Source organism: Ovis aries, chromosome 15 (assembly GCF_016772045.2).
Source record: "Ovis aries strain OAR_USU_Benz2616 breed Rambouillet chromosome 15, ARS-UI_Ramb_v3.0, whole genome shotgun sequence".
Taxonomy (NCBI): Eukaryota; Metazoa; Chordata; class Mammalia; order Artiodactyla; family Bovidae; genus Ovis; species Ovis aries.
The window spans coordinates 35,323,398-35,347,289 of NC_056068.1; the positions used below are offsets into that span (position 1 = coordinate 35,323,398).

At 45.3% G+C, this 23,892-nt stretch overlaps 1 protein-coding gene across 6 annotated transcripts in view; it reads left to right on the forward strand.

Annotated features, from left to right (window-relative positions):
• The window catches only part of PLEKHA7 (pleckstrin homology domain containing A7), a 234,543-nt gene that overhangs the window by 117,864 nt on the left and 92,787 nt on the right, over window positions 1–23,892 (forward strand). For 4 of the 6 annotated variants that reach the window (XM_015100990.4, XM_015100992.4, XM_042232719.2 and 1 more), the window contains one exon: window positions 16,548–16,634. In XM_015100990.4, the coding sequence (XP_014956476.3) occupies window positions 16,548–16,634 (87 nt within the window). Of the gene's footprint in view, window positions 1–7,474; window positions 12,953–16,547; window positions 16,635–23,892 lie in introns of those variants that run through there. The other 2 variants (XM_060399825.1, XM_042232723.2) reach the window with 2 other exon arrangements.

The following is a 23,892-nucleotide window of genomic DNA, read 5'->3' on the forward strand; positions in this document are numbered from 1 at the left end:
CCAAGTGTGAGATCCAAAGAGCTGGCATTTAGTTAGCTCTTAAATATTTATTACATGAAAGAAAGAATATGCTTATGTCACACATTATTATTGGGAGCAAATAATGCCGTATCATTCAGGTCTGATCATCTAGTAACTGTGGGCCTTTTAAGATTCCTCCTGGCACTTCCCCAGTGGTCCTGTGGTTAAGAATCCGCTTTCCAATGAGGGAACACACTTTTGATACCTGGTCAGGGAACTAAGATCCCACATTGCTCGGGGTAATTAAGCTAGAGAGCCGCAGCAGAAGATCCTGCGTGCTGCAACTAAGACTCGGTGCACCCAAATATATTAATAAATATTCGTAAAAAGATTCACTGAGTGTGCCTCTCAGAAGCAGTTATTTTTATTTATATTCCAGTTGTATTGAGATGTAATTGACATATAGCACTCTATAACTTTAAGGTGTGCAGCATAGTGACTTGACTTACATTCATCATGAAATGATTATCACAGGAAGTTCAGTGAACATCCATCATCTTGTCTAGATACAAATTAGAGAAATAGGAAAAAAAATTATGACGAGAGCTGTTAGGATTTACTCTTAACAAGTTTCATATATAACATATGGCAGTGCTAATTATATTTATCAAGTTGGGCTCTAAAATCACTGCGGATGGTGACTGTAGCCATGAAATTAGAAGACGATTGCTTCTTGGCAGGAAAGCCACGAGAAACCTAGACAATGTGTTAAAAAGCGGAGACGTCACTTAGGGAACAAAGGTATGTATAGTCGAGGCTATCGTCTTTCCAGGAGTCATGTACGGATATGAGACCTGGACAATAAAGAAGGCAGAGCACTGAAGAATTGATGCTTTCGAACTGTGGTGCTGGAGAAGACTCTTGAGAATCCCTCGGAAAGCAAGGAGATCAAACTATTCAACTTTAAAGGAACTCAACCGTGAATACTCTTTGGAAGAAATGATGCTGAAGCTAAAATTCCAATACTTTGGCCACCTGATACTAATAGCTGACTCGTTGGAAAAGACCCTGATGTTGGGAAAGACTGAAAGCAGAAGGAGAAGAGGCCGACAGAGGATGAGATGGTGGGATGGCATTACCGATTCAATGGACATGAACTTAGGCAAACTCTGGGAGACAGTGAGAAACGGGAGGCCTGGCTTGCTGCAGTCGGTTGGGTCACGAAGAGTTGGACACGACTTGGCAACTGAACAACAAAAACAACACATTATATCTGTAGTACTTATTTGCCTTATAACTGGAAATTTGTAGTACTTTCCTCCAATTCTCCCTCCCTCATCTCACCCAGCCCCTACTTTACCACCCCAACCCTCACCTCTGGTAACCACAAATCTGATCTTTTTTTCTGAGGGTTTGTTTTATATTTTGCTTGTTTTTGAAGTATAATTGACCTACAGTACTATGTTTGTTCCTCTTACACAAAGTACTGATTTTTTTCTATTTCAAAATGATTACCAGGATAAGTAATTAAGTATGTCACCATATAAAGGAATTAGTTACTTATTGACTGAATTCCCCATGCTGTACATTTCATTCCCATGACTCATTCATTTTGCAAGTGGAAGTTTGTATCTCTTAATCTCCCTTGCCTATTTCTTTCCTCACCCCAACCCAGAAGCAGGTTCTTCTCACCATGTCACGTGGCTTGCGGGATATTAGTTCTTCAACCAAGGGTTGAACCTGTGACCTCTACATTGAAACCATGGAGTCTTAGCCACTGGATCACCAGGGAAGTCCCAAGCAGTTACTTTTCAAAGACGGTGGCAATGTTTCAAAGTTGCTTTCTGGAGCAGTTTCCTTGTCTGTGATACAGACGACTGTGAGGCCTGGACTTCAGGGCCTGTGCTTGAAACACCATCAGTTCAGTCGCTCAGTCATGTCTGACTCTTTGTGACCCCATGAATGGAAACACACCTGGCCTCCCTGTCCATCACCAACTCCCGGAATTCACTTATACTCATGTCCAATGAGTCGGTGATGCCATCCAGCCATCTCATCCTCTGTCATCCCCTTCTCCTCCTGCCCCCAATCCCTCCCAGCATCAGAGTCTTTTCCAATGAGTCAACTCTTTGCATGAGGTGGCCAAAGTATTGGAGTTTCAGCTTTAGCATCAGAATACCCAGGACTGATCTCCTTCAGAATGGACTGGTTGGATCTCCTTGCAGTCCAAGGGACTCTCAAGAGTCTTCTCCAACACCACAGTTCAAAAGCATCAATTCTTCAGCGCTCAGCTTTCTTCACAGTCCAACTCTCACATCCATACGTGAGCACTGGAAAAACCATAGCCTTAACTAGACGGACCTTTGTTGGCAAAGTAATGTCTCTGCTTTTCAATATGCTATCTAGGTTGGTCATAACTTTCCTTCCAAGGAGTAAGCATCTTTTAATTTCATGGCTGCAGTCACCATCAACAGTGATTTTGGAGTCCAGATAAATAAACTCTGCCACTGTTTCCACTGTTTCCCCATCTATTTCCCATGAAGTGATGGGACCAGATGCCATGATCTTCTTTTTCTGAATGTTGAGCTTTAAGCCAACTTTTCCACTCTCCTCTTGCACTTTCATCAAGAGGCTTTTTAGTTCCTCTTCATTTTTTTAGATCTTCCTGGTGGCTCAGACGGTAAATCATCTACCTGCAATGCAGGAGACCCGGGTTCGATTCCTGGGTCAGGAAGATCCCCTGGAGAAGGAAATGGCAATCCACTCCAGCACTCTTGCCTGGAAAATCCCATGGATGGAGGAGCCTGATAGGCTACAGTCCATGGGGTCGCTAAGAGTCAGACACAACTGAGCCACTTCACTTTCGCTTTCTGCCATAAGGGTAGTGTCATCTGCATATCTGAGGTTATTGATATTTCTCCCGGCAATCTTGATTCCAGCTTGTGCTTCTTCCAGCCCAGCGTTTCTCATGATGTTCTCTGCATAGAAGTTAAATAAGCAGGGTGACAATATACAGCCGTGACGTACTCCTTTTCCTGTTTGGAACCAGTCTGTTGTTCCATGTCCAGTTCTAACTGTTGCTTCCTGACCTGCATATAGGTTTCTCAAGAGGCAGGTCAGGTGGTCTGTATTCCCATCTCTCTCAGAATTTTCCACAGTTTATTGTGATCCACACAGTCAGAGGCTTTGGCATAGTCAATAAAGAAGAAATAGATGTTTTTCTGGTACTCTCTTGCCTTTTGACAATCCAGCAGATGTTGGCAATTTCATCTCTGTTTCCTCTGCCTTTTCTAAAACCAGCTTGAACATCTGGAAGTTCACGGTTCACGTATGGAAACATGCATTTTTCAGGTTTCACAGAACGAGGTCTGTGGTCTCATTCCAAGGGCACACACTCAGATGCTTTTCTGTTTCAGGATACCCTTCCTGCCATCAGTGGCCTCTGTGAATATCCACAGGGGGCTGCAGTCTCTGGCACCTCTCTTCTTTTGAGTTCTTTAGGGACAGACTGTTGGCTGTGCCTCTTTGGATTTTTCACGCTATGCAAGAAGTCTACTGACTGTCATGGGGTTCACCTTTTCAGGAGACCAGTCAGAGAAGGCTAAGGGCATGTCCACTTACTGTTATTGTTGGGAAGATTTTTCTGGTTTTTTTGTGAGGGGGAAATTTTCTGGCTTATTTTTGCCAACTTGTTTTAGTTCTTATGCAAGAAATCTTTGTTCTTTACAACAGACCTCCTTCCTACGAGGAAGAGCTTCTCTAGAATCTGATTTTTCTAGAATCGGATTGGGGTTTCAAACTCAAATGTCTGTAGAGGCTTAGTGGATAACGGAAAAGCTGACTGTATGTATGCTTTCTAATTTGTTTTACTCTGTCCACTTGGTTTATCTTTGTCTCCCTAATTCTGGTTGAGATATAGGCACGAAGAATCTTCTCTCCTGTAGGGAAATGAGAAATGCTGGTGTGATGACAAATAGCACTGAGTGTACATCCTCAGCATCCGGAAGCAGTAGGGAGTGGTGGGGACTGCAGTGAACTAGAAGGGCCATCCCACCTCTCACGGGGCCCTAGTGCTGTCATAGATTTTGATTTACCAGGATGAGCTGAGTTTTTATATGAAAATTTCCTGTTGTTAAACTTGGGCTCAATTTAAAATATCTGTTGTTCAGTTGCTCAGTGATGTCCGACTCTTTGCAACCCCATGGACTGCAGCATGCCCGGTTTCCCTGTCTTTCACCATCTCCTGAAGCTTGCTCAAATTCATGTCTATTGAGTCGGTGATCCCATTCAACCATCTCATCCTCTGTTGTCCCCTTCTCCTCCTTTCTCTCTTTCCCAGCATCAGGGTCTGTGTGGTTCAACTGAAATGAATTTGGGGGGACAGATTGGTTTGCGGGTAAGCAATCTGAACCCTCTCATACATGTTGGGACAGATGGGCCTATGGGGTGGGCTCCTGGGTCATCTCTCTATATAGGTTGGTCTGGTAGGGGGTCCTAGTGGAGCTGTGTGTGGAGGGGGCTGCTTATGTTCATCCTTGCATGTGAATATGAAGGAATAGAAGATACATAGCATAAAAAAGCAAGTTATAGAAATATATGTACAGTTTTATTCCATTTATGTAATTTCTTTTAAAAATGATGTGTGTGTATATTTTTAAATGCATGAGAATTTCATAAAAGCAAAAACCAAAAAGAACGCATAAGAAACTGGCAAAGGTGTTGCCTCTGAGATTGACACTGACAGTGAATTCAAGGCAAGAAAGGGGTATCTTGCTTTCTAGTTTAGTCTTGGCTGTGACTCGGAACACAGTTGACCCTCTGTATCCAAGAATGCAGAACCTGCAGATAAGGAGGGCTGACCATACTATGCCCTTTTATACAAGGGACATGATCTTCTGTGGATTTTGGTATTGGGGAGGGTCCCTGACACATGCCAAGGGACGACTGTATTTTTGTAAGGTAAAATGAAAAGATTTTGGGGAAGTATAATTGCTATATAACGAGTGTAAAACTTCAGTGTTAAGAGTACAAGGAGGGAAGAAGGCAGAGTGGTCTGGAGTGATCAGGAAGGATCACTGGGAAGAGAAGGGGCCTTGAAGGTCGGGCAGAACTCATTGAGGAGGAAGACTGGAGCCAAAGCCCAGCAGTGGGCAAGATGGGGTGCCTTGGGGACTGGTGAATCGTCCTAAATGTGGTCGGAGCCGAGTGTCTAGGGAAGTAGAAAAGGCTTCAGCAGATGATGAGCCACGGAAAGGGTGTGTACCAGGAGGTAATGGAATGAGAGCCGTGTTCCAGCATGATCCATCTGGCAGCAAGGATGAGGGAGTTTGGAGGCAGGACTCCAGGTGGGAGCCGCTCATGTGGCCTCATCCAGCTCCCAGTTAGCTGTCACTGATCCTTGCCTGTGTGTTGCCTGGTGAGTGAACAAGGGTTATGGCTATATACCTGGTGCTTAAGCTTTCAGGAGCATGGGCTTTGGAGGTTGGCCAGCCTCTGCTGGTGCTCGAAGTGGTTCTTGTGCCTCTGCTGACAGTGTGTCTCCCCAGACGTTTTGGAGATTCTGTGACGCAACTGGCCATAGACTGAAGTGTAACCACTAAGAACAAGCCCATACTTTGGAGTCAGGCGATGTGGGCTTGAAATCTGACTTTGTCATTTACTGGCTATATGACCTTGGGGTTGGCACTTGACCTCATTGGGCCTCAATATTCACTTTTGGAAAATGGGGATATGATTCACCTTTTAGAGTTGTTATACCCAGCAGATTGACACTTGGCAGTTAGGTGTGCTTTGCTGTACTTTACGTTGTGGTACTCACTCTGATCTGTAGTTATAAATATTTATATTATTTATGGTTAATATCATCATTGTATCTATTTATGACCACATCAGTTTATTCTTTAGAACTGTGAGCTCCTGTGCCGTGGGGATAATTATGTTCTACTCACTGTCTTATCCTGAAACACTCACCGCTGAACACATGCTGCTGCTGCTGCTGCTGCTGCTGCTGCTAAGTTGCTTCAGTCGTGTCCCACTCTGTGCGACCCCATAGACGGCAGCCCACCAGGTTCCCCAGTCCCTGGGATTCTCCAGGCAAGAGCACTGGAGTGGGTTGCCATTTCCTTCTCCAATGCATGAATGTGAAAGTGAAGTCGCTCAGTCGTGTCCGACTCTGCTGAACACATAGTAGGGCTAAATAAATGTTGGATGGATGGAGTTTGTGTTTTTAATCCTACTCCAGCTTTAACAAGCAGTTGACTTGCGATCAGTTAGGATATATTGGTAGTTGAGAGCATGTCTCCTTTGTGATTAAAACAAGATTTGTCAGTTCAAATGTCCTTGTTAGGATAATGTGTCAAGATGGCTTGTGAGTCCTTCATTCTTCCATTCTACAGTGGCAGATCTGTTTTGTGGAGCTTGACGTTTATAAAATTTGGGAGGTCTTGTTTAGGAATACATACAGTTGTAGAAAGCATGTACACATGTTGGTAGGCCACTATCTAAGGCCTGGGAAGGGGCTGGTGAAAGTGAGGGGCCCTGACGCTCGAGATTCCTTAGTTTCACAGTGATTTATCTCTGCATTTAAAGATTTATAGAATACTCCCTACAGGCAGTGGTGGGAGTTATGAAGGATATAGAAATTTTTAAAAGGGAAAACATGATTCTAATGGATACCATTTTTAGTAAAACTGTTATCCCAAGTAGATGTGGAACAAAACTCCTTGCATTTTTCTTCAGCCAGCAAATATTTATTGAGCATCTACTATGTGCCAGGCACCATGTAGGCATTGGAACATAGCTGTGAAGACAGAAGTCTTGCCCCGTGGAGCTCATATTTCAACTGCATCATAACTTGTGACCTACCTAGAGGCAGTGGAGAGCCACAGTGTTGCTCTCAGGCCATGGGGATAGAGGCACCTTGATGCCTTAGTTTGCCTGGCCCTTCTCCTCTCCAAGCCTGCTCTGGGAGTGAGAGGAACATGGTTATGCAGAAGACCATAGCCATCCCAAGCAGTGATGAAAGAATCACAGATTGCTACCACCAGGAGTGAGTGTGATGGTTGGTAACTGCTCAGGTTCTTCCCGACCGTGACCGTGAGAGAGAGTGATGAAGGATCCCTCATTTCTCCACCAAAGGCTCTCTGCTTCGGGGCTGATTTCAGCCCCAGTGTGGCAGAGCGGAACTGAGTGAGCAATTCATTCTGACCCCAGGGCTCACAAGTGGAGGTATTTCTTATGTCCTCTTACCAGAGCGGCAGCCAACCCTATGGTTTCAAAGAACAGAACCGGGGCCTGGAGACACAGAGTGCCTGCCTCATTGTTTACCCCAGCTAGTGCTCTGCTTGGCCACAGTGGGGCGGTGACTCACAGCTGGAACTGTGTTCCTGCATCGCAGCCAAATTGCAGATTGTGTGTGTGTGGAGGGTGGGGAGGGGGGGTGGGTAGGGAGGAGAATGAATGAGTAGGAGCCAGTGGCTGCTGGATTTGTAACACCTTGGGAGGCAGCTGCTCCAGAACCAAAATTGAAATAGAGCGGGCGGGCTGTGAACCTCTCTCCCAGTCTGACTTGAACTGGGAACACTGGGAAAACACAGCATGGAGTCCCAGCAGAGAGCAAGCGTGTCTGCTGCCTTTCCCATGGAGAACGACAGCCCAAGAGCAGGTTAGTTCTGTACTGGTTTCTAGGAGTCACTTTACCGTGATGTATTCTGATTTATGAAAGTCAAGTCATGAGTGAGAGAAAGGGAGTTTTCGATGGAGTGGTTGGGAGCACCTGCAGTTAAAAAAAAAATCCAGTTTAATTGGGAATAAACAGGACAAAAGTATCATTAACTACACCTCCGTGCTGTCATTACGAAAGATACTCTGTTGGCAAGTGAGACTGGGGAGGACAGCTGTTCTGCCTCCTTCCTTTGTGTTTTCAATTATGTGCAGTGTTGTTACATTTCAGTCTGGCTCCGGCAGTAGTCTGAGATGAGCCTCAGCGTCTTAAGATGTTACAGCTGGAGGATCTCTAAAACGTCACCTGGTCTAGCCTTCTCGTTTTATACTTGAGAAGTCTGACTTATTGAAGAGCATTAAGTAGAAACATAAAACTGGATGTTTTTTAAGGTAGAAAATGTTTCTGTGCAGTTTTGAAACTTCTGTAGAGAGGTGTCCCTGGCTCAGACAGCCTGCTGGGGAGGCTGTTTGTCTTAGGCTGCGCTTTCTGAGCCATGACGGCTTCCCTGGTGGCTCAGACAGTAAAGAATTTGCCTGCAATATAGCAGACCCTGGTTCGATCCCTGGGTCAGGAAGATCTCTCTGGAGAGGGGAATGGCAACCCACTCCGGTATTCTTACCTGGAGAGTTCCATGGACAGAGTAGCCTGGTGGGCTACAGTCTGTGGGGTTGCAAAGAGTCAGACATGACTGAGCGACTAACATGTTCACTTTTTTCTGAGCCATAGGGCTTCAACCAGTGAGGGATAGAAGTGTGGCTCAAGGAATGTGCTTATTGATCTTAGACTACTTGGCTTGGCGAGCGAGTTTAAGTTTGAACAGGAGACTGAGTGTTTTGCCTTAACTCAAAGGGGAAAAAATGTGTTCTTTAGCCAGGCTAATAATACTGAAGCTTGTAACATAGAAAAAGACAAAACAACTCTGTTAGAGTAGAGATTTAGAGCTAGCAAAAGAAAAATATAACAGGAACTGAAGGTTGAGTGTCTGGGGCAGGCACATTATCAGTGCTCTTTTTAACAGTCTCACAGAATTGGAGTTGGCTCCTCTTTTTACAGATAAAGAAACCAACACACTCGGAAAGGTCTTTAACTCCTTCAAGGTTGTGCACCTCCAGTATGTGGCAGAGCTGGGGTTTGAACTCCAGCATGTACGACTCTGAATAACCTGGGGTTCATGCTTCGGAGGCCTCAGGTGGCTTCTCCAGGTGGAGGGTCTAACCCCGTCATTGGACAGATGAGGAAACTAAAACCCAGCAAGACTGTATGTTTGCTCAGGGGCATAAAACTAGTTGGTAGTAACAGAACTGGTCTCCCCGCTCCCATTACATTGCCAACTTCTTTAAAAAAATTAGGAGAGGGAGGCAATCTGGGTTTGATTTCCTCATTCAGTCAGGAGTTGGGCTTTAGTCTTTTCATGGTTATTGAAGTCCTGTGGAGCCGCAATTAAAACTTCCTATTAAACCACCAGTCCTAAGTATTGGAGCCCCATGTGGGGGCTCGGGGAGAAGAGAGGCTTGCAGTGTGGGTTACTGGGTCAGAAGAGGTAATTTATGAAATGAATTGGCCACTGAAAACACTTGGAGAGCCTAATGAAATACAGAACTTTTCAAATTTTGCCAGAAGACTTCAGTCTGTTAAATTCAGTATTTGGGAAGGAGACACCTCCCTCTTGCAAGATTTGAGAGCTTTCAGTTCACTCCATTAATTTTGTGACTCCCTTGAGCCCAGCTCTGTCTGTGCTAGGCTCAGCCCCCTTTGGCACTTTTAGGTGAGGAGAGCGGGTCCTGACTACTCCTCAGGGTGTTGGGTCTGAGGGTTGGCTGAATTTCATGTCTCTGCGTAGCTGGGGTCAAGCATGGACATTGTGGGGATGGGGAAGGCCCTTCCTTGGTCTGCACCACGCTCCCCAGGGCTGGTGGACTCTCCCAGCCTGGGTGTAGTATCTTCATCAGGGCCTGGGGGCCCTGGCCTCCCCCACTCTCTCTGGGGCATGTGTGATATGTTGGGCTGCTGAAATCAGAAAGTGAGATGGGTTCTACACAGCCTCTTCCTGAAGGTGGTGTGAGTTTGTGCTCAGGCTGGTGAGATAAAAGAGTTCAAGTGCCTGCTCCATGGCATTGCTGTTCTGTGCTGTGGGAGACACATTAGAAATCAGTGAAGAACTGCTCCCAGCCCTGCGGTTAACTTAGGATCTTACTGGAGCTAGGGGGGAGGGGGAGGAGGGCAAACACAGATGAAATAGTAGAAAGCAATGTGAGAGTGTATAATCATCACCAAATTGCAGGTTTCACACCAAATAATCTCCCAGTTCACAAAAAGGAGATACAGGTGATGTTTGTATTGTCCTCCTCTGTGTTTTTAATCACCTAGTAATTGCCTCCGGGGTGTTTGCATTCCATGCTTTGATTCTCTCTGCTGAGTGTGCTTCCTTCTCCTTTGCAGGGGTGGTAGAGGGGGTTGCAGGGGAGGGTTAATTTCTCCAAATTATATTGTAACACAGTTGGGAGAGAGCCAAGGATGAAGTGATTTTAGCATGCTGGTCTCTGATGCATCCTTCCTCAGGTAGTAAGAGCAGAAGCCACTACCTTTGGATGGCTTATTGACCCTTCAGGTTCTTGTCGTTTTGTGACCCGAGTCCAAACTTCTATGGGGTTAGCTAGCCTATTTGGAGGCATCACCTCACTTTAAAGTAGGAGTCTCCTTAGTCATTATTTCTCATTCACTCATTCAGCACATATAACAGAGCCGGACTCTGTTACGGGCTGATAATAGCAGTAAAAAGACAGGCAAGGTCCTTACTCTCCTGGAGTACACCATTAGTCAGGGATACTGATGATCATCAGTAAGAAAAATAACAGTTAGTAATAATTAAAATAGGATGATGTGATATGACTGGGAGCTACTACTTCAGTGGGTGGTTGGGAAGGGCTCTGGGATGATAATTCTGCTGAATGGCAAGGAACCAGATAAGTACAGGGGAAAGAGCATCCAGTACAAAGGTTGTTAAGTAGGAAAGAGCTTGGTGTTCAGGGAGCAGAAAGGAGATGAGTGTGGCTGGAGCAGAGTAGGGAAGAAGGAGAGTGGGGTAGGAAAAGGATGGGGCTAGGCAGGGGCCAGATCACCTGGGATCTTGGAAGCCAAGGTAAGGAGCTTGGATTTTAACTCTGGGTGATGTGGAGCTGTTGTACGGTTTAAAGGGGAAGGATGTGTTATCTGCTATTTTAAAAGATCCATCAGGCTTTTGGTGAGGACGCTGGATGGTATAGAGGCCAGAGTGGAAGCAGGAAGAGCAGTTAGGTGGCTGCTGTGATGACTAGGGTGTGGCTGTAGACATGGAAGGAAGCGTATGGATTCGGAGTATGCTTCTTAGATGGAGGCAGCAGGACTTGCTAATATATGACATGTGGAGGTTAAGGTAAGAGTGGAGGATGACTCCTAGGTTGTTGAATAGTGATGCTTTTAATGGACAAAGGGAAACCTGGAGGGAAGATTATTGGGTTTGGTGGGAGTGAGGCGAGGAGACTCATTCTGGTTTTGCCCTATTCCAATTTAGATGCCTGTTAGTTACCGCCATTGTCAAGACACAGCCAGGTTCAATGGACATCAGTTGAGTACCTTCTGTATGCCAGGCATTGTGTGATGCCCTTTCATATATCCTCACAACAACCTTTCCCTGTGTGTAAACGGAAGAACTGAGGTGGCTTGTTCTGGTTTACACCCAGATCTTCTGACCCGAGGACTCTGGACTGATGTGGTGCCCAGGGTGGATATTGAAGGAGGTTGGTTAGTACTGTGTTGATGGCACTCACTTGGAGAGAGGATGGGGACTATCTGCTGGCTTGTCAAGGCCTGCTTCCCATGTTTCTGGAAGAAGGGCCTGTCAGAGTCATGCTGGCGTGCAGAGAGCTGCTTGACATTTTCAAAACAGCGCAAGCTTCAAAGACCACACCAGTAACCTCCTAAGCCCCCCGTAGGGAATGCCACGTGAATAGCAGTGACACTATGTACTAAATGAGCCATTCTGTAAAAGTGTTAAGTAAAAGAGAACAAAAGTTGCCTGAGAAGTGTTGAGGGAGTGTAGAGATGCCATCGGGGCTCTTGGCCGCTGTCTTTACCCTGCAGCCCAGATGGGAGCTGAAGGCAGGGAGGCAGTGTCTTAATGTTTTTGGAGTTTGGATTATCAATTCGGGGACCTAACTAGGAGCACTATTTTGTGACCTGGCACCTTGGTTTCCTGGAGACGCTGGGATTTAGAACAAAGATAGTAAGGGCCTTAACAAGCCTGGAGGCAGTGCTGACCGTGGCTTGAGGTCTGCAGGGTGACCCTTTTACAGTAATCTGGGAGCTGTGTTGAGGAGCCAGAAGGTCCAGAGTGGGAGCTGCTGCCGAGCATACCGATGAGAAGAGAGCCTTGACAGAGTCCTTCTGTGAGCTCTGAGGCCGGATACTTTCCTTACATTTTAAGCTGTTTCTTCTCCTCTTTACAGCAGGGGCCAGATAAGAGCTGGTGCTGACAGAGCAGATCTGCCGCACTCTCAGCATACCAATACCACCACTGGCAGAAAAGTAGATTTATCAGGCTAGTCCGACCCCCGCTCTTGGGCACCATTCACATAAACTCCCTGAACTTCTCCCCATGCCGAAAAGGACAGCTGTGCTAAATTGGAACCTTTATGTTTAACCAGCCAGAGTCGCTGTTCACATTATAGTCAAAATCTGTATGAACGGAAGATTTAACTTTGCAAAAACATTGCAAGAAGCTGTAGAACTCATTTGCCTTTTACTCGCCCTGTGTGTGGTGGGCTCTTCCTTCTACTGAGCTCAAATCAGCCTGCAGTTCCCCCTGGTCCTCACTCTGTTCTCTTATCACGTCTCCTGCATTGGCTGTCAGACTGCTTTAGGGCCTAGCCCAAGTCCTTCCAGCCCAGGGCTTGTGAAGACCTGCTTGTTTACGTGGATGGTTACCTATGGCCCGCCTGTACGGGGATTGTCCTTCCTGCCACCTTCCACCCGGGCTCCCTGGTCCTCTCGCAGACAACACTGGCTGCTATTCCACCTGGACGACTGTTCCTGGGAGGAAGAGTGGGATCTGAGAATAAAGGCTAGGCTATGTTCTGTCTCACTTGCTGAGTAACTTTCTGAAGAGCAACAGAAGCCCTTGTATGGAGAGAAGAGAGTTTCTGGGCTCCACTGAAACCAGCCACCTGGCTCCTGGCCGGGCCATCTCCATCACTGCCGGGGAGCAAGGTGGCAATTCAGGTTTAAGAACAGGTATTTCAGGGGATTTGTCTGTGCCTGCTAACTGTGTCTTAAGACAAGGTGATAGGACATGAGATTCATCATGGGTTTATAGAAAATAAAAAATCATGAAATGGAGCAAGCTTGGAGTTTTGGCTGAGGGGTCAAGGACAGCAGGTAAAGCCCGAGGACCCTGTGGTCTCCAAATGGGTGTGGGGATCCAGTGTTCAGTAGGTAACCTCCATTTCATGAGGGTGAGCCTGGAGTGGTATAAAGACATCAGAAGGGTGGTAGTTGCAGGAACACAGGAGTTGACTGTTGAGGGCACGTCGTTTACCCTTTCTGGGCCTTCCTTACCTGTGGTTTGCTCTGATGAAACACAGCCTGCCCTATTGGGTGTTCAGGCAGATTAAATGAAATAGTCCAAGGACCTAACTCTTCTTTGCTCAAAAAGTGCTGAACCAGAAGCTCTGCCATAAGCAAGCTGGGCAGGTTTAATCAGAAATCATCAAATTTTAAGACCTCAGTATTCAGGAGGCAGTACTTTGATTCATCTCTTTTCTCAAATGTATTGAATCCTCTTTTTTTTTTTTTTTAAATTTAGTGATCCAGTAACATCCCATAACCCAGATCTTCATTTCCTTATGCATAATATAGAAATAAAAATATCTGTGCTGTCTACCTCAGTGGGTACTTGGGAAAGTCAAATACTATGATGAATGTGACCACACTTAAAACTCCATGTAAGTGCAGGAAATGGTGCTGATGGTGCAGTGGTTGATAATTATTTTTGGCAAAAAGGGCAGCATCCGTATTAGGGAAGAAAGGCTGGGGAGCTGCCTCTAAGGTCTGATCAAATGACAGCTATATTTTTGTCCACTTTAAGAAACTATCTTTCTTCTTATGTTAGAATGTGAAAATCTTCACAGTGCCCACACCTTCCAGCTCAGAATTCGTATACCCAAGAGTCTGGGCCTATTTAAATTGGTACATGTTGAGCATGGGGAGCCTAGCTAGGAGCTGGTATTCGAGTTGTACAATGTTTATGAAGTCTTTGCTGAATGCCGCTCCAGACACGGAGAAGTTTTGCTCTTTGCCTCCTTCTGCCAGAAATTCACCAGGCTGACCTTGTGATAGGACCAAAGGCTGATTGGGGGTGCCTTTGGGATGCCTGAGTGCCACACAGGTGTTGTCATTCAGAAGCTTGGCCCCTGGCTGAGGGGAAGGAAGGAGGTGGGGAGGGAGAGGGAATAGCAGTAGATGCTGTCTCACATGCTTTGCTTTTAGGGGCTTCTGATCATGCCTAGGAGGCTGCCAGCCCCGTGGACTTCTGAGGGAAGGGGACAGCAGGTTATTATGCAAAGAGCATCAAATTTAGATATAGAAGACCTGGATTCGTGTCCCAGTCTTACTGCTTATTGACGAAGTTATCTTGAGCAAGTCACTTAACTTCTCTGAGCCATTTCCTCATTCATAAAGCAGGAGTTGATGGTACTAATAGCTAAGTTATGTAAGAAAAGACTTTTTTAGAGGTAATAGTGGATAGGAATTACTGTTATTCCCATTATGAGCAGAACGGTGTTTTTTCTCCAGAAAGAAATGAGGCAGGTTTAAGTTAGAGTTTGTGTTTTCAAATTCCACGGTGTTTTTCAGATGTCTTGTGTTTAGGGACTTCTTTAGGGTAAATGGAGATGACTAAAAGAAACTGGTATAAATCAAGCCTGGCCCATGAATGCAATACAAAGATTTCTGAAATAGATGTCAAGGGGGCTTGTTTCTCACCCTTATTTAGATACTCATGCCTTAACTCTGCTTTTTGGGGGAAGAACAGCTTGCTGCCAGCCAGATGAGGTCATGGGATTCCAAGGGCTTTGCCTGGAACCAGGAGCTGAGAATTTGGAGGCTGGTGGTGGTTGGGAGGGTTGAGAGGGTGCCAGGGGTAGTGTTCGGTCGCAGGGCCAGGGAGCAGCCTGGCCTGATGGCTCTGCCTGCTTCACATCTGGCTCATTAGGATTCCGGCTGCTCAGACCTCAGTGCCAGCCTTACCCAGACACCCCAGCTCAGGATGCCCTGGTGGCCCCAGGCAAAGTAAGACAGACTTGGGCTTGGAGATTTTTTTCTGTTTTCTCTTTTAACCTTTATGCTATGCTCATTTAAACCTACTAATGTCTGGGGTGAGTCAGGGCTCAATTTGGAGATGGGACTGATATCTTAACACTATCGAACTAAGATGATATATTGACTCTGACAGTAAAAGCATTTTAACTGTCTATATTAGGAGCCTTAAAAAAATGACCATGCCCTTTGTTTAGTGATTTTATTTCTGGGACTTTAACCCAAGGAAATAATTTGAATTGCAGATAAAGCCCACATATGCAAAGATATAGTGACTATAATAATGGGGAATGGGATAGGGGAAGCACCTAAAATGTCCAGCATTAGAAGAATGTAAATCTTTCTAGAATGTAAGCATCACGGTGTAAGGACTTTTTTGTTCACTTTGTATCTCTAGGACCTAAAACAGCACCTGGCACATAGATGGCCAGTAAACATTTTTTGAACAATTATATGAAAAAAATTTTACACTTATAAAACACTATTATTCACCTAATTCAAATGAAGACATCTTAATTACATAGGAAATTTTCTGTGTTAATTGGATGTGAAGAAAGCAGGATACAGATTTCTAAATACAGTAAAATCACATTAAAAAGAATAAAATGATTTAAAGGTAAAAAGAAAAGCTGGGAAAGAGAATCCAGATGTATATGTCTGGGTAGTTAGATCACAGGTGACTTTTTGTCTTTCCATAGTTTCTAAAATTTCTAAAATAACTATGATTTTGCAGTTGAGAAAAACATTTTAACATAAATCATATTCTTTAAAGGAAAAAAGAGGAGGTTAGATTAGTTTATTCATGGAGCAGAACAGCAGCCTTTAAAGCCAACTCCCCCTTCCTTTCAAAGAAGCAGGCAGCCTTTATGAATACACAAAACACCTACACACTCTGGTTGTGTCTGTCAACTCGGCGTGGAAGCTGATCCCTCCTCACATCAAAAGGGTGATAGAAACTGCACAGTGTTGAAATTGTACAGGTCATGTTGCAGAGACATGCCCATACATTTATATCCCATCACTGAAGTGAAGACATTCTGTAGTAGGGAGAAGAATTTTAAGAAGATAGATTTTTCTGGGTGGGTGTTAATTCTTAGAATTCTTGCCCTGCTTCGTGGGTTTCGGAAGCTGTTGAAAGTGCCGTCTGCTTTCCTTCATTCTTGTTCTCAGCTCGTGCCGTCTTAAAGTAACTTTTCACTGAGCGAGTCAGTTTGTAGGAGTAAGCACTTCATGGACTGTCTCTCTAAGATCCAGTGTTGTCTTGGGGGCAAGACTTGCCTAGAATTGAAACCCCTGTATGTCTTTAGTGGACTTTGGCACCTGAGCTGGAGGTTTTCGGTTTTTAAATGCAGCTGGCTTCTGACAGAGTGTCTCTCCAAGTCAAGGGCGGCAGGCTCACCCTGGGAGGAGTCTGCGATGAGCAGGGGTCTTCAGACATCAGTGACCTGTTGTGTCTGTGAGCCTTTCCACTCACATGACTCCTCATTCATTATCTCTCTCTCTTTCTTTTTAGCCATAACCAGCAGACCACAGCCTTCAGGCATCCTGTGAGTGGGCAGTTTTCTCCAGAAAATAGTGAATTTATTCTTCAAGAAGAAGAGTAAGTACATTCGTGTATTCTTTTTTAGGCACAGCTTGGGAACTTAAAGGCATTTGCTCAGAACAAAGCTTGTTGGGCTCTTTTCTCAGATATAGGGGCTTGGAGTGGATTGTTTGCTTCAAGGTGAAACTCAAGAATTTTGTTTTTCAATCTCTAGACTTCTCTCAGTGGGTAGATGTGGAAGAGGGGAGATGATACGGGGGTGTGCTGTGATGAGTACTGTCAGAGCCTCTTCAAAGTTCCCTTTCCCCTCAAGTATCACGTTACACACTAGTTATGCTCTGAGAGGACCCTCTCTCCTGTTGTTGAAAGTATTGTAAGTATAGCCTCCCGAGGAAGCCTCACATAGGAGCCCAAAGCCAGGGCTTAGGAGAGAGGAGGGCTGGTGGCACCCTTTGTCCCTGAACATTTTGAGTCCTTTGTGCTTGCTTTTCCTAACACAGGAACTTCTTGCTCCTCAGTCCCATTTCAGCAGGGCTTCTGGGTGCTCAGAGGCAGGTTCTACCACCCAGGGCTTGTCATGTACAGCCCATGCACAGATTTTGGGGATGTGTTCTCCCAAAAATGAAAGCAGAGAAATATGTACAAGTGTCTGTGTTTCATACTGATCACTAGAGACAGCTCTGTTGGAAGAAAACAGTTCTGTCTGAGAAACTAATAGAGACATTGGCTTTAAGGGTTTTTCTTTCTTTTTTTTGCTATATATATATGCATATATATATGTGTGTGTGTGTGTGTGTGTATGCATGCGTGCTAAGTCACTTCAGTCATATCTGGCTGTGCAACCCCGTGGACTGTAGCCTGCCAAGCTCCTCTGTCCATGGGATTCTCTAGGCAAGAATGCTGGAGTGGGTTACCACCCCCTCCTCCAGGGGATCTTCCTGACCCAGGGATCGACCTTGTGTGTCTTACATCTCCTGCATTGGCAGCCAGGTTGTTTACCCCTAGTGCCAGCCCATATATATGTATATATATATTTGGCCACACCACACGGCTTGTGGGATCTTAGTTCCCTGACCAGGGATTGAACCGGAGCCCTTGGCGGTGAAAATGCAGAGTCCTTACCACTAGACCGGGAGGGGATTCCCAAGGGTATTTTTTTCTCCCCTTCAAATCAATTTTCTTCTGTTTTGTCACTTAGATATGTTCAAATGTAATCTTATATTATCAGTATTTATATTTTTACAGTGTTTTGCTCTTGTAGTACTTACACTTATAAATTAAGGTAGAAAACATCAAATGTATACAAAAGTAGAGAGATACAATAATAAATCTGATATATTCATTATCTATCTTCAACAGTTTCTAAAACATGGCTGATTTTATTTTGTCTCTATCCTCCCCCTCACCCCTGGATTATTTTGAAGCTAATTCTAAACATATTATTTCATCTCAGTTTTTTCATCTCAGTGTTTGCAGCTTAGAATCATTATCAAAAAAACTTTTAAAACCAGAAATCTGTAATTATAATCATACTGGCATTCCCTGCATGCTACTCTGTGCAGGGGATTTTCTGTGCATATCTCATTTAATACAATAATCCAGAGAGGTAGACCATCATCATCATTTTAGAGGGAAAGATACTAAGACCCGAAAAAGTCATGTCACTTGCCCCAAATTGCCTGGCTAGCAGTAGAAAAGCCAGGATGTCACCCCAACCTGATTTCTTTGGTCAGATCTAAGCCTTTCCCTAGTCAGAAGCTGTTTGCTCAATTATTTTGGTGCTGGCAGCCCACAGGACATGGCAGCCAGACTGTGGGGCAGCGGGTAGGAGGGATGTCTGACTTTGAAAGGATTAATACTACTAGAGAAAGAGTGGGTACAAGGTAAAGATTATCTTATCTCCTACATCAAAAAAGAACTGCTGTGTAAAGACAAAGTCAGAATGTGGATTCTCTGAATTCCAGCTTGGAATGAGTTTGTTTATAGAATCCTGAAGGTCAGAGGCTTTAGGGAGGTCATTGAGTTCAGCCCCCAGTCCTTAGGCATCCGAGAGACACGGGCGCCTGTCGTTATTAAAGGTCTGGTAGAATCCATCAGAACACTTAGCTTGAGAAGTTACCAGCCTTAATAAGAGCTTCTGGAGAAATGCACATTTTCCATCACTAAACACCTCTGTCACACACATCCTTTTCCTCCTTGTTAACAGAAGACTTTATCCCCTGACTACTTCTGAGGCGGCCTCTTTATCCTACCAAAATACCTCCACAGCTAATCTTAGTCCCATCCAGTTTCCAAGGAAAAGACATTCCTTCTTTTGAAGGGTCAGTTTTTCCCTCTAGATCTCATTTCCTGGATGTCTTAAGGGGTGCTTGCTTATCTCAGATGATGGGTACAACTATATGGCCAGACATTTCCTTGAAGCAAACAGAATGTGCTTTAGGCATTGAGAGGAAGGGATGGTTTCTGCGGACTGATGTGGTGACTGCTGCACTTCTTCACTGGACACTTAGTGGGCGCCTACATCAGGGGCGGTGCCGGCCTGTGCAGCGACAGTGGCAAGCAGGACGGATGTGGTCCTGTCTGTGAAGAGCTTACGGTTGAGCAGGGAAGATAATGACACGAGACCACAAATGTGATAAATGTTCGGGATAGAGGGAGCACAGGGTTCAGTGGAAGTTGATAAATGAGGGTTCTCACCTGGCTTAGGCCTTGGGGATCGTGGAAGGCCTTTCCACACTGGGAAAAGATGTTTTAAATTGAGATCTGTCCAGTCAAGGTTATTCAAAGACCAAGAGGGGAGAGCACGGGGACTCCATACGAGGTGAGTTAGAGTGAAAAACGAAGAGCCCCAAGTGGATTCTGGAGCTACTTGGGAGGTAAAATTGACAGGATTTGGTGATTGATTGTCTGTGATGGTGACTAAAGAGAGGGAAGATTTTCTTGAAGTGTCTGGTCCTTACGTGGAGGAAGGGGCAGGATTTAGATAAGAGAAGATAAGCATGCATGTGTGTGAGGGTCAAGTGTGACGAGCCTTGGCAAGAAGATTGACTTGTAGTGGAGGTTTGCGAAGGAGATAAGGTTGGAGAGAGACATTGCAGCCAATTATCCAAATTGCTTCCTCCTGAAATAGACTTGACTTTACCTCCAGGTAAATCCTGGGGGAGCTCCCGAGGGTGAGTGAGGCATGCTTTCCCTTCACAGAAACCATTCCTTTTAAAAACTGTGCTAACGAATACTTTCTGCTTTGTTCCCTTGGAGGAGCTTACTTTTGTTGTGTAGTGTGATACGTGGTGAGAAAAAAATGAAAAGACTGAGGTGACCGTTTGTGTCTTTTATATCAGCTCTCAGATTAATATATTGGTAGAAAAAGAAAAACTGGCTCTTTCCTTTTCCTTCTCCAAAGAGGATCTGTTAAGGTCACATTGACTTCTCTTATCAGAGCCTCCACCCTGGTTTTTTGGAGTGAATCCTTCTAGAGCCATCTGAACCAGCATCACCTGGGAACTTGTTGGAGATTCTCAAACCCCTACTGAATCAGAGGTTTTGGAGGTGGGATCCCTGTAAACTATGTTTTAACGAGCCTGCAGGTGATTCTGATTTTGGTAAATGCTTGAGAACCACTGACTTAGATTAACTTGCTGTTCCCATCTCCCCTAAATCACTCCCAGATTCTTCTGTTCATCCTAAGTCTCCTTCAGATAACCCATCATTCTTTGGGCTACGGTGGCAATCTTAGTCAGGTAATCTTGGATTTAGTCAGGTAATCTTGGGATCCTCTCTCCTGTAGGAAGAAAAAATTCTCCGTGGAGACTTCCTTTAAAGCATTCCTGATGAGACAGATAACCCGTCTTCCCGGCCGCTGGCAGGTGGGGCTTCCCTGAGCTGTTCGGTGTACCAGGCACATGCCCACCAAAAGACTGTTTTTCCATTTTACAGATTAGAAACTTGGAGAAGAGAAAGAAAATGAAAGCTATGATCTGGCAGATCCCGAGGACGTGAACTCTGAGTGTTCTAGTTTCCGTGTCAGTAATACAGAATCAGTCAGGATGGCCTAGGCTCTGCCGTGGTAACAACAACAACTTTATTTCTCACTTTCACTCGATGTTCATCACAGGCCACCTGAGGGGTTCAGCTCTGTCACCTTTACTGAAGGGCCTGCATCCCTGTGCTCCCATGATTGCCAAACGCAAGCAAAAGGAAACTTGGTGAACTGCACCCCGGCACATCCACTCACATTTCATTGGCTACAAAAAGTCATGTGACCACGCCTCACGCCAAAGTTCACTTACATTTCATTGGCTACAAGTCACGTGATCACTCCTCACGCCAAAGGGGCAGGAAGTGCTTTTCTACCAGGCATCTGGGAATAGAATCAGAAATACTTGTTGGTCAGCACTAATGACTACACTTAATAATCCACAGAGCAGATTTATTAAGACAAGCAGGACTTTTTGAGATTGGCGCTGACGAGCTTCTTTTGTTACATGACTAGAGCATTTTCTCATTTTACCTTTTCTATTATGCTACCTAGTTCTTTGTCAGAACCCTCAAGGCACGTGGGTATCAGTCAACAGGTCCTGCAGCGACCCCAAGGGAGACTTCTGCACACCCAAGCCAATAGGGAATATCTCTTGGAAGAGCTAATATAAGCCCAGGCTGTATTAATAAAAGTATAGTGTGTAGAGAAAGGGGGAGAGTAGTTCTCGTTTATCATGATATTTGTGGACTACTTAATTAATTCATTCCAAGTTTATGGAGCCCCAAGGATATGCTAAGCCCCAAACACTTTGATTTGGGTACTAAATATCAAGAGGGATGTTGAGCAACTGAGATTCCCCTGAGGAGAGGGACCATTATGGTAAGGGGTCTGGAAACCCTGTCCTATGTTTAGTCTGTAGGGAAGATGAAGGAGGATATACTTGAAGTCTTCAAGAAGGGCTGGCAGGTGGAAGTGGGGTATGCCTATTGTGTGGCTGCCGAAGGCAAGCATTGTATCAATGAGTAAAAGTTAAAGGCAGGCAAATTTTCTCTTAGTCCATAATTTTCAAGGGAGATGATTTTCTATCTCTTGTTTCAAGATCTGGAATCTCTTTTTTAACACTAAATGAAGTCATCTGCTTCTTAGGATAAGAGTTGACTTTTTCTATTAATAATATTACTATTCTTTTTATAGATAATGCCTAGAGCCCTTTTGATTTATTATCAGGCACTTTTCTAGGTGCTTTCCATGTATTTATTTCCACAACAGTCCTTTGAGGAAAATACCATCATTATCATGGATACTGAGGCACAGAGAGGTTAAGAGTCTTGCCAGAAGTTGCACAGTTAATAAGTGGCAGAGTTAGGATTTGAATCCAGGTAGTCTAGCCCCAGATGCTATGCCTCTGACTACCATACATACTGCCTCTCATTTCAGTGGTCTTCGAGAGACATTCCCCTTCCTTGGCTGTGCTTAGGCATTAATGTGCTGGCTAAGTAGGCTACTGCTACTTAGAGGTTTTAATTTTAATTGTATTTGCAGTAATGAAATTTGATCTAATAGCTTCATGCTTGCTTGAAAGGCACCAGCTTCCCTTCAAAGTCTCTTCTCCAGAAAGCATTCTCAAGCCTGTTTACAGGGCTCATTTCCAATGACTGGATCGATTGGTCTCCTCTGAAGGCCTCTTTCCTGAGTTTCGGTGATTTTCTTGACTTGGGAGTGTGTGGCTTAGAGGGCCACACCTGAGGGCTCTCATACACTATGGCAGAAGCCTGGGTGCAGAGAACTCCCAGCTGTGGTTTTGGTGGCTGGCACTGTGCACAGGAGTATTCTCTCTTTGGTGCTGGGAAGCCCAGGAAGCCACTGACAGACGCCTCTGCAGCTCTTGGGGAAGAGGAGAGAAGCATTCCGGAGCCGTGACGTCGGCAGCTGACTGACAGCAGGCTGTATACACTGATCCCAGGCTTTGTCAAGCATTTGATATTGAGGTGGGGCCTGCTTGAGCGAGTATGCATTCTGGAAGTTCGGAAGCCTGCTGTCGTGCTCAGAAGCCAGCTGTAAGGCCCCTAAGATCGCCTCGGAGTTTCTTAACCTAGGAAGAGGACCCTTGCCTGGCCTGTCATTCTGGGCATCTGAGTAAGTTTAGCTTGGTCCTTCCGCTGGGATTTGAGCAGCCCTTCATTTTCTCCTTGGACTATGTTGGAAAAAAATAACAGTTGGAATTGCCTAGAATTTCATGAGTGGTGTTTGGAGGATATGACTTTAAAAGATACTGTCTCGCTGAAGGTACATCTTCTCTTCCTGACCTTTGACCTCTTTGGGGGTTCATTTTGCAGGTGGCAGGGCAAGACTATCCAAGGCATTTGCTGATTATGCCTAGGGGTGGGGTATCTCGTGGTGCCAGAGATGGCTGTTTCTCGTTCTTCTGCATTTTCAAGTTGGTGAAAGCTTGCAGTGAGAGATTGAGAGCCCAGGATGGTAGAGAGGGCATCCTACAACTCTGAGCTCGAACAAGGAGTCTGTCCTATCGCTCATCTGCTGAGCCCTGGGCTGCGAGGCTGATGTGTTGCTGTCTGCAGCTGATACAGCCAGCACCTTGTCTTTCCAGACAGGCAGTCTTGGACTAGCTTTGCCTGTTGCATTTGGTTGCCATGGCAGCAGAAAAATGAGGAAAAATGGGAACACCTGGCAAGCCAGAAGCAGAAACTTGACTGTTCAGTTTTCCTTCCTGGTCTAGGAGACGGTGTTGGTGACAATCACAGGTAAGGGGAGAGGTGATGATGGTGTCCTTAATCATTCGGGCATCTGAGTGTTGGCTTGGCTCTTGATGCTGCTGTTTTGGAGGGCACTGGCACCGGATATTCGGTGGTTGCCACACGGCAACCACGTCTCTGGCTTTCTGTGCTGAGGGAGATGCTGCGGTGGTGGCTTCGCTGAGTGTGGAAGGGAAACTGCTGCCTGCACAGTGATTTTTGTCTTCTGTGACTTCTCTCCTTGTCCTCTTCTTTTACCTCCTCCTAGTCTTGGAAGTACCCAGATCTCCATCAGAAAAGGCTATTTTCTAATGACTGCCTGGTAATGCAGGAGGAGGAGATACTCCAGAAGAGGGCTTGCCAAAGGCTGGGGTTAGAATCGTAGCATCTGTGAAATGGCAGACAGAGGTCAAAGTCTGGTTCTCTCTCGTAGACAGAGACGTGGAGCCTGAACAGCGGAAGACTGAACCAGGCTCACATGGCAGAGTGGGACTCTGGGCTTGGAGGCAGGAGAGAGCAGCCTTCGAGGCTCACTGGGTTGTTTCTGTGCCAGGTGAGGGGTGCTATTTGGGCTGGTTTCTGG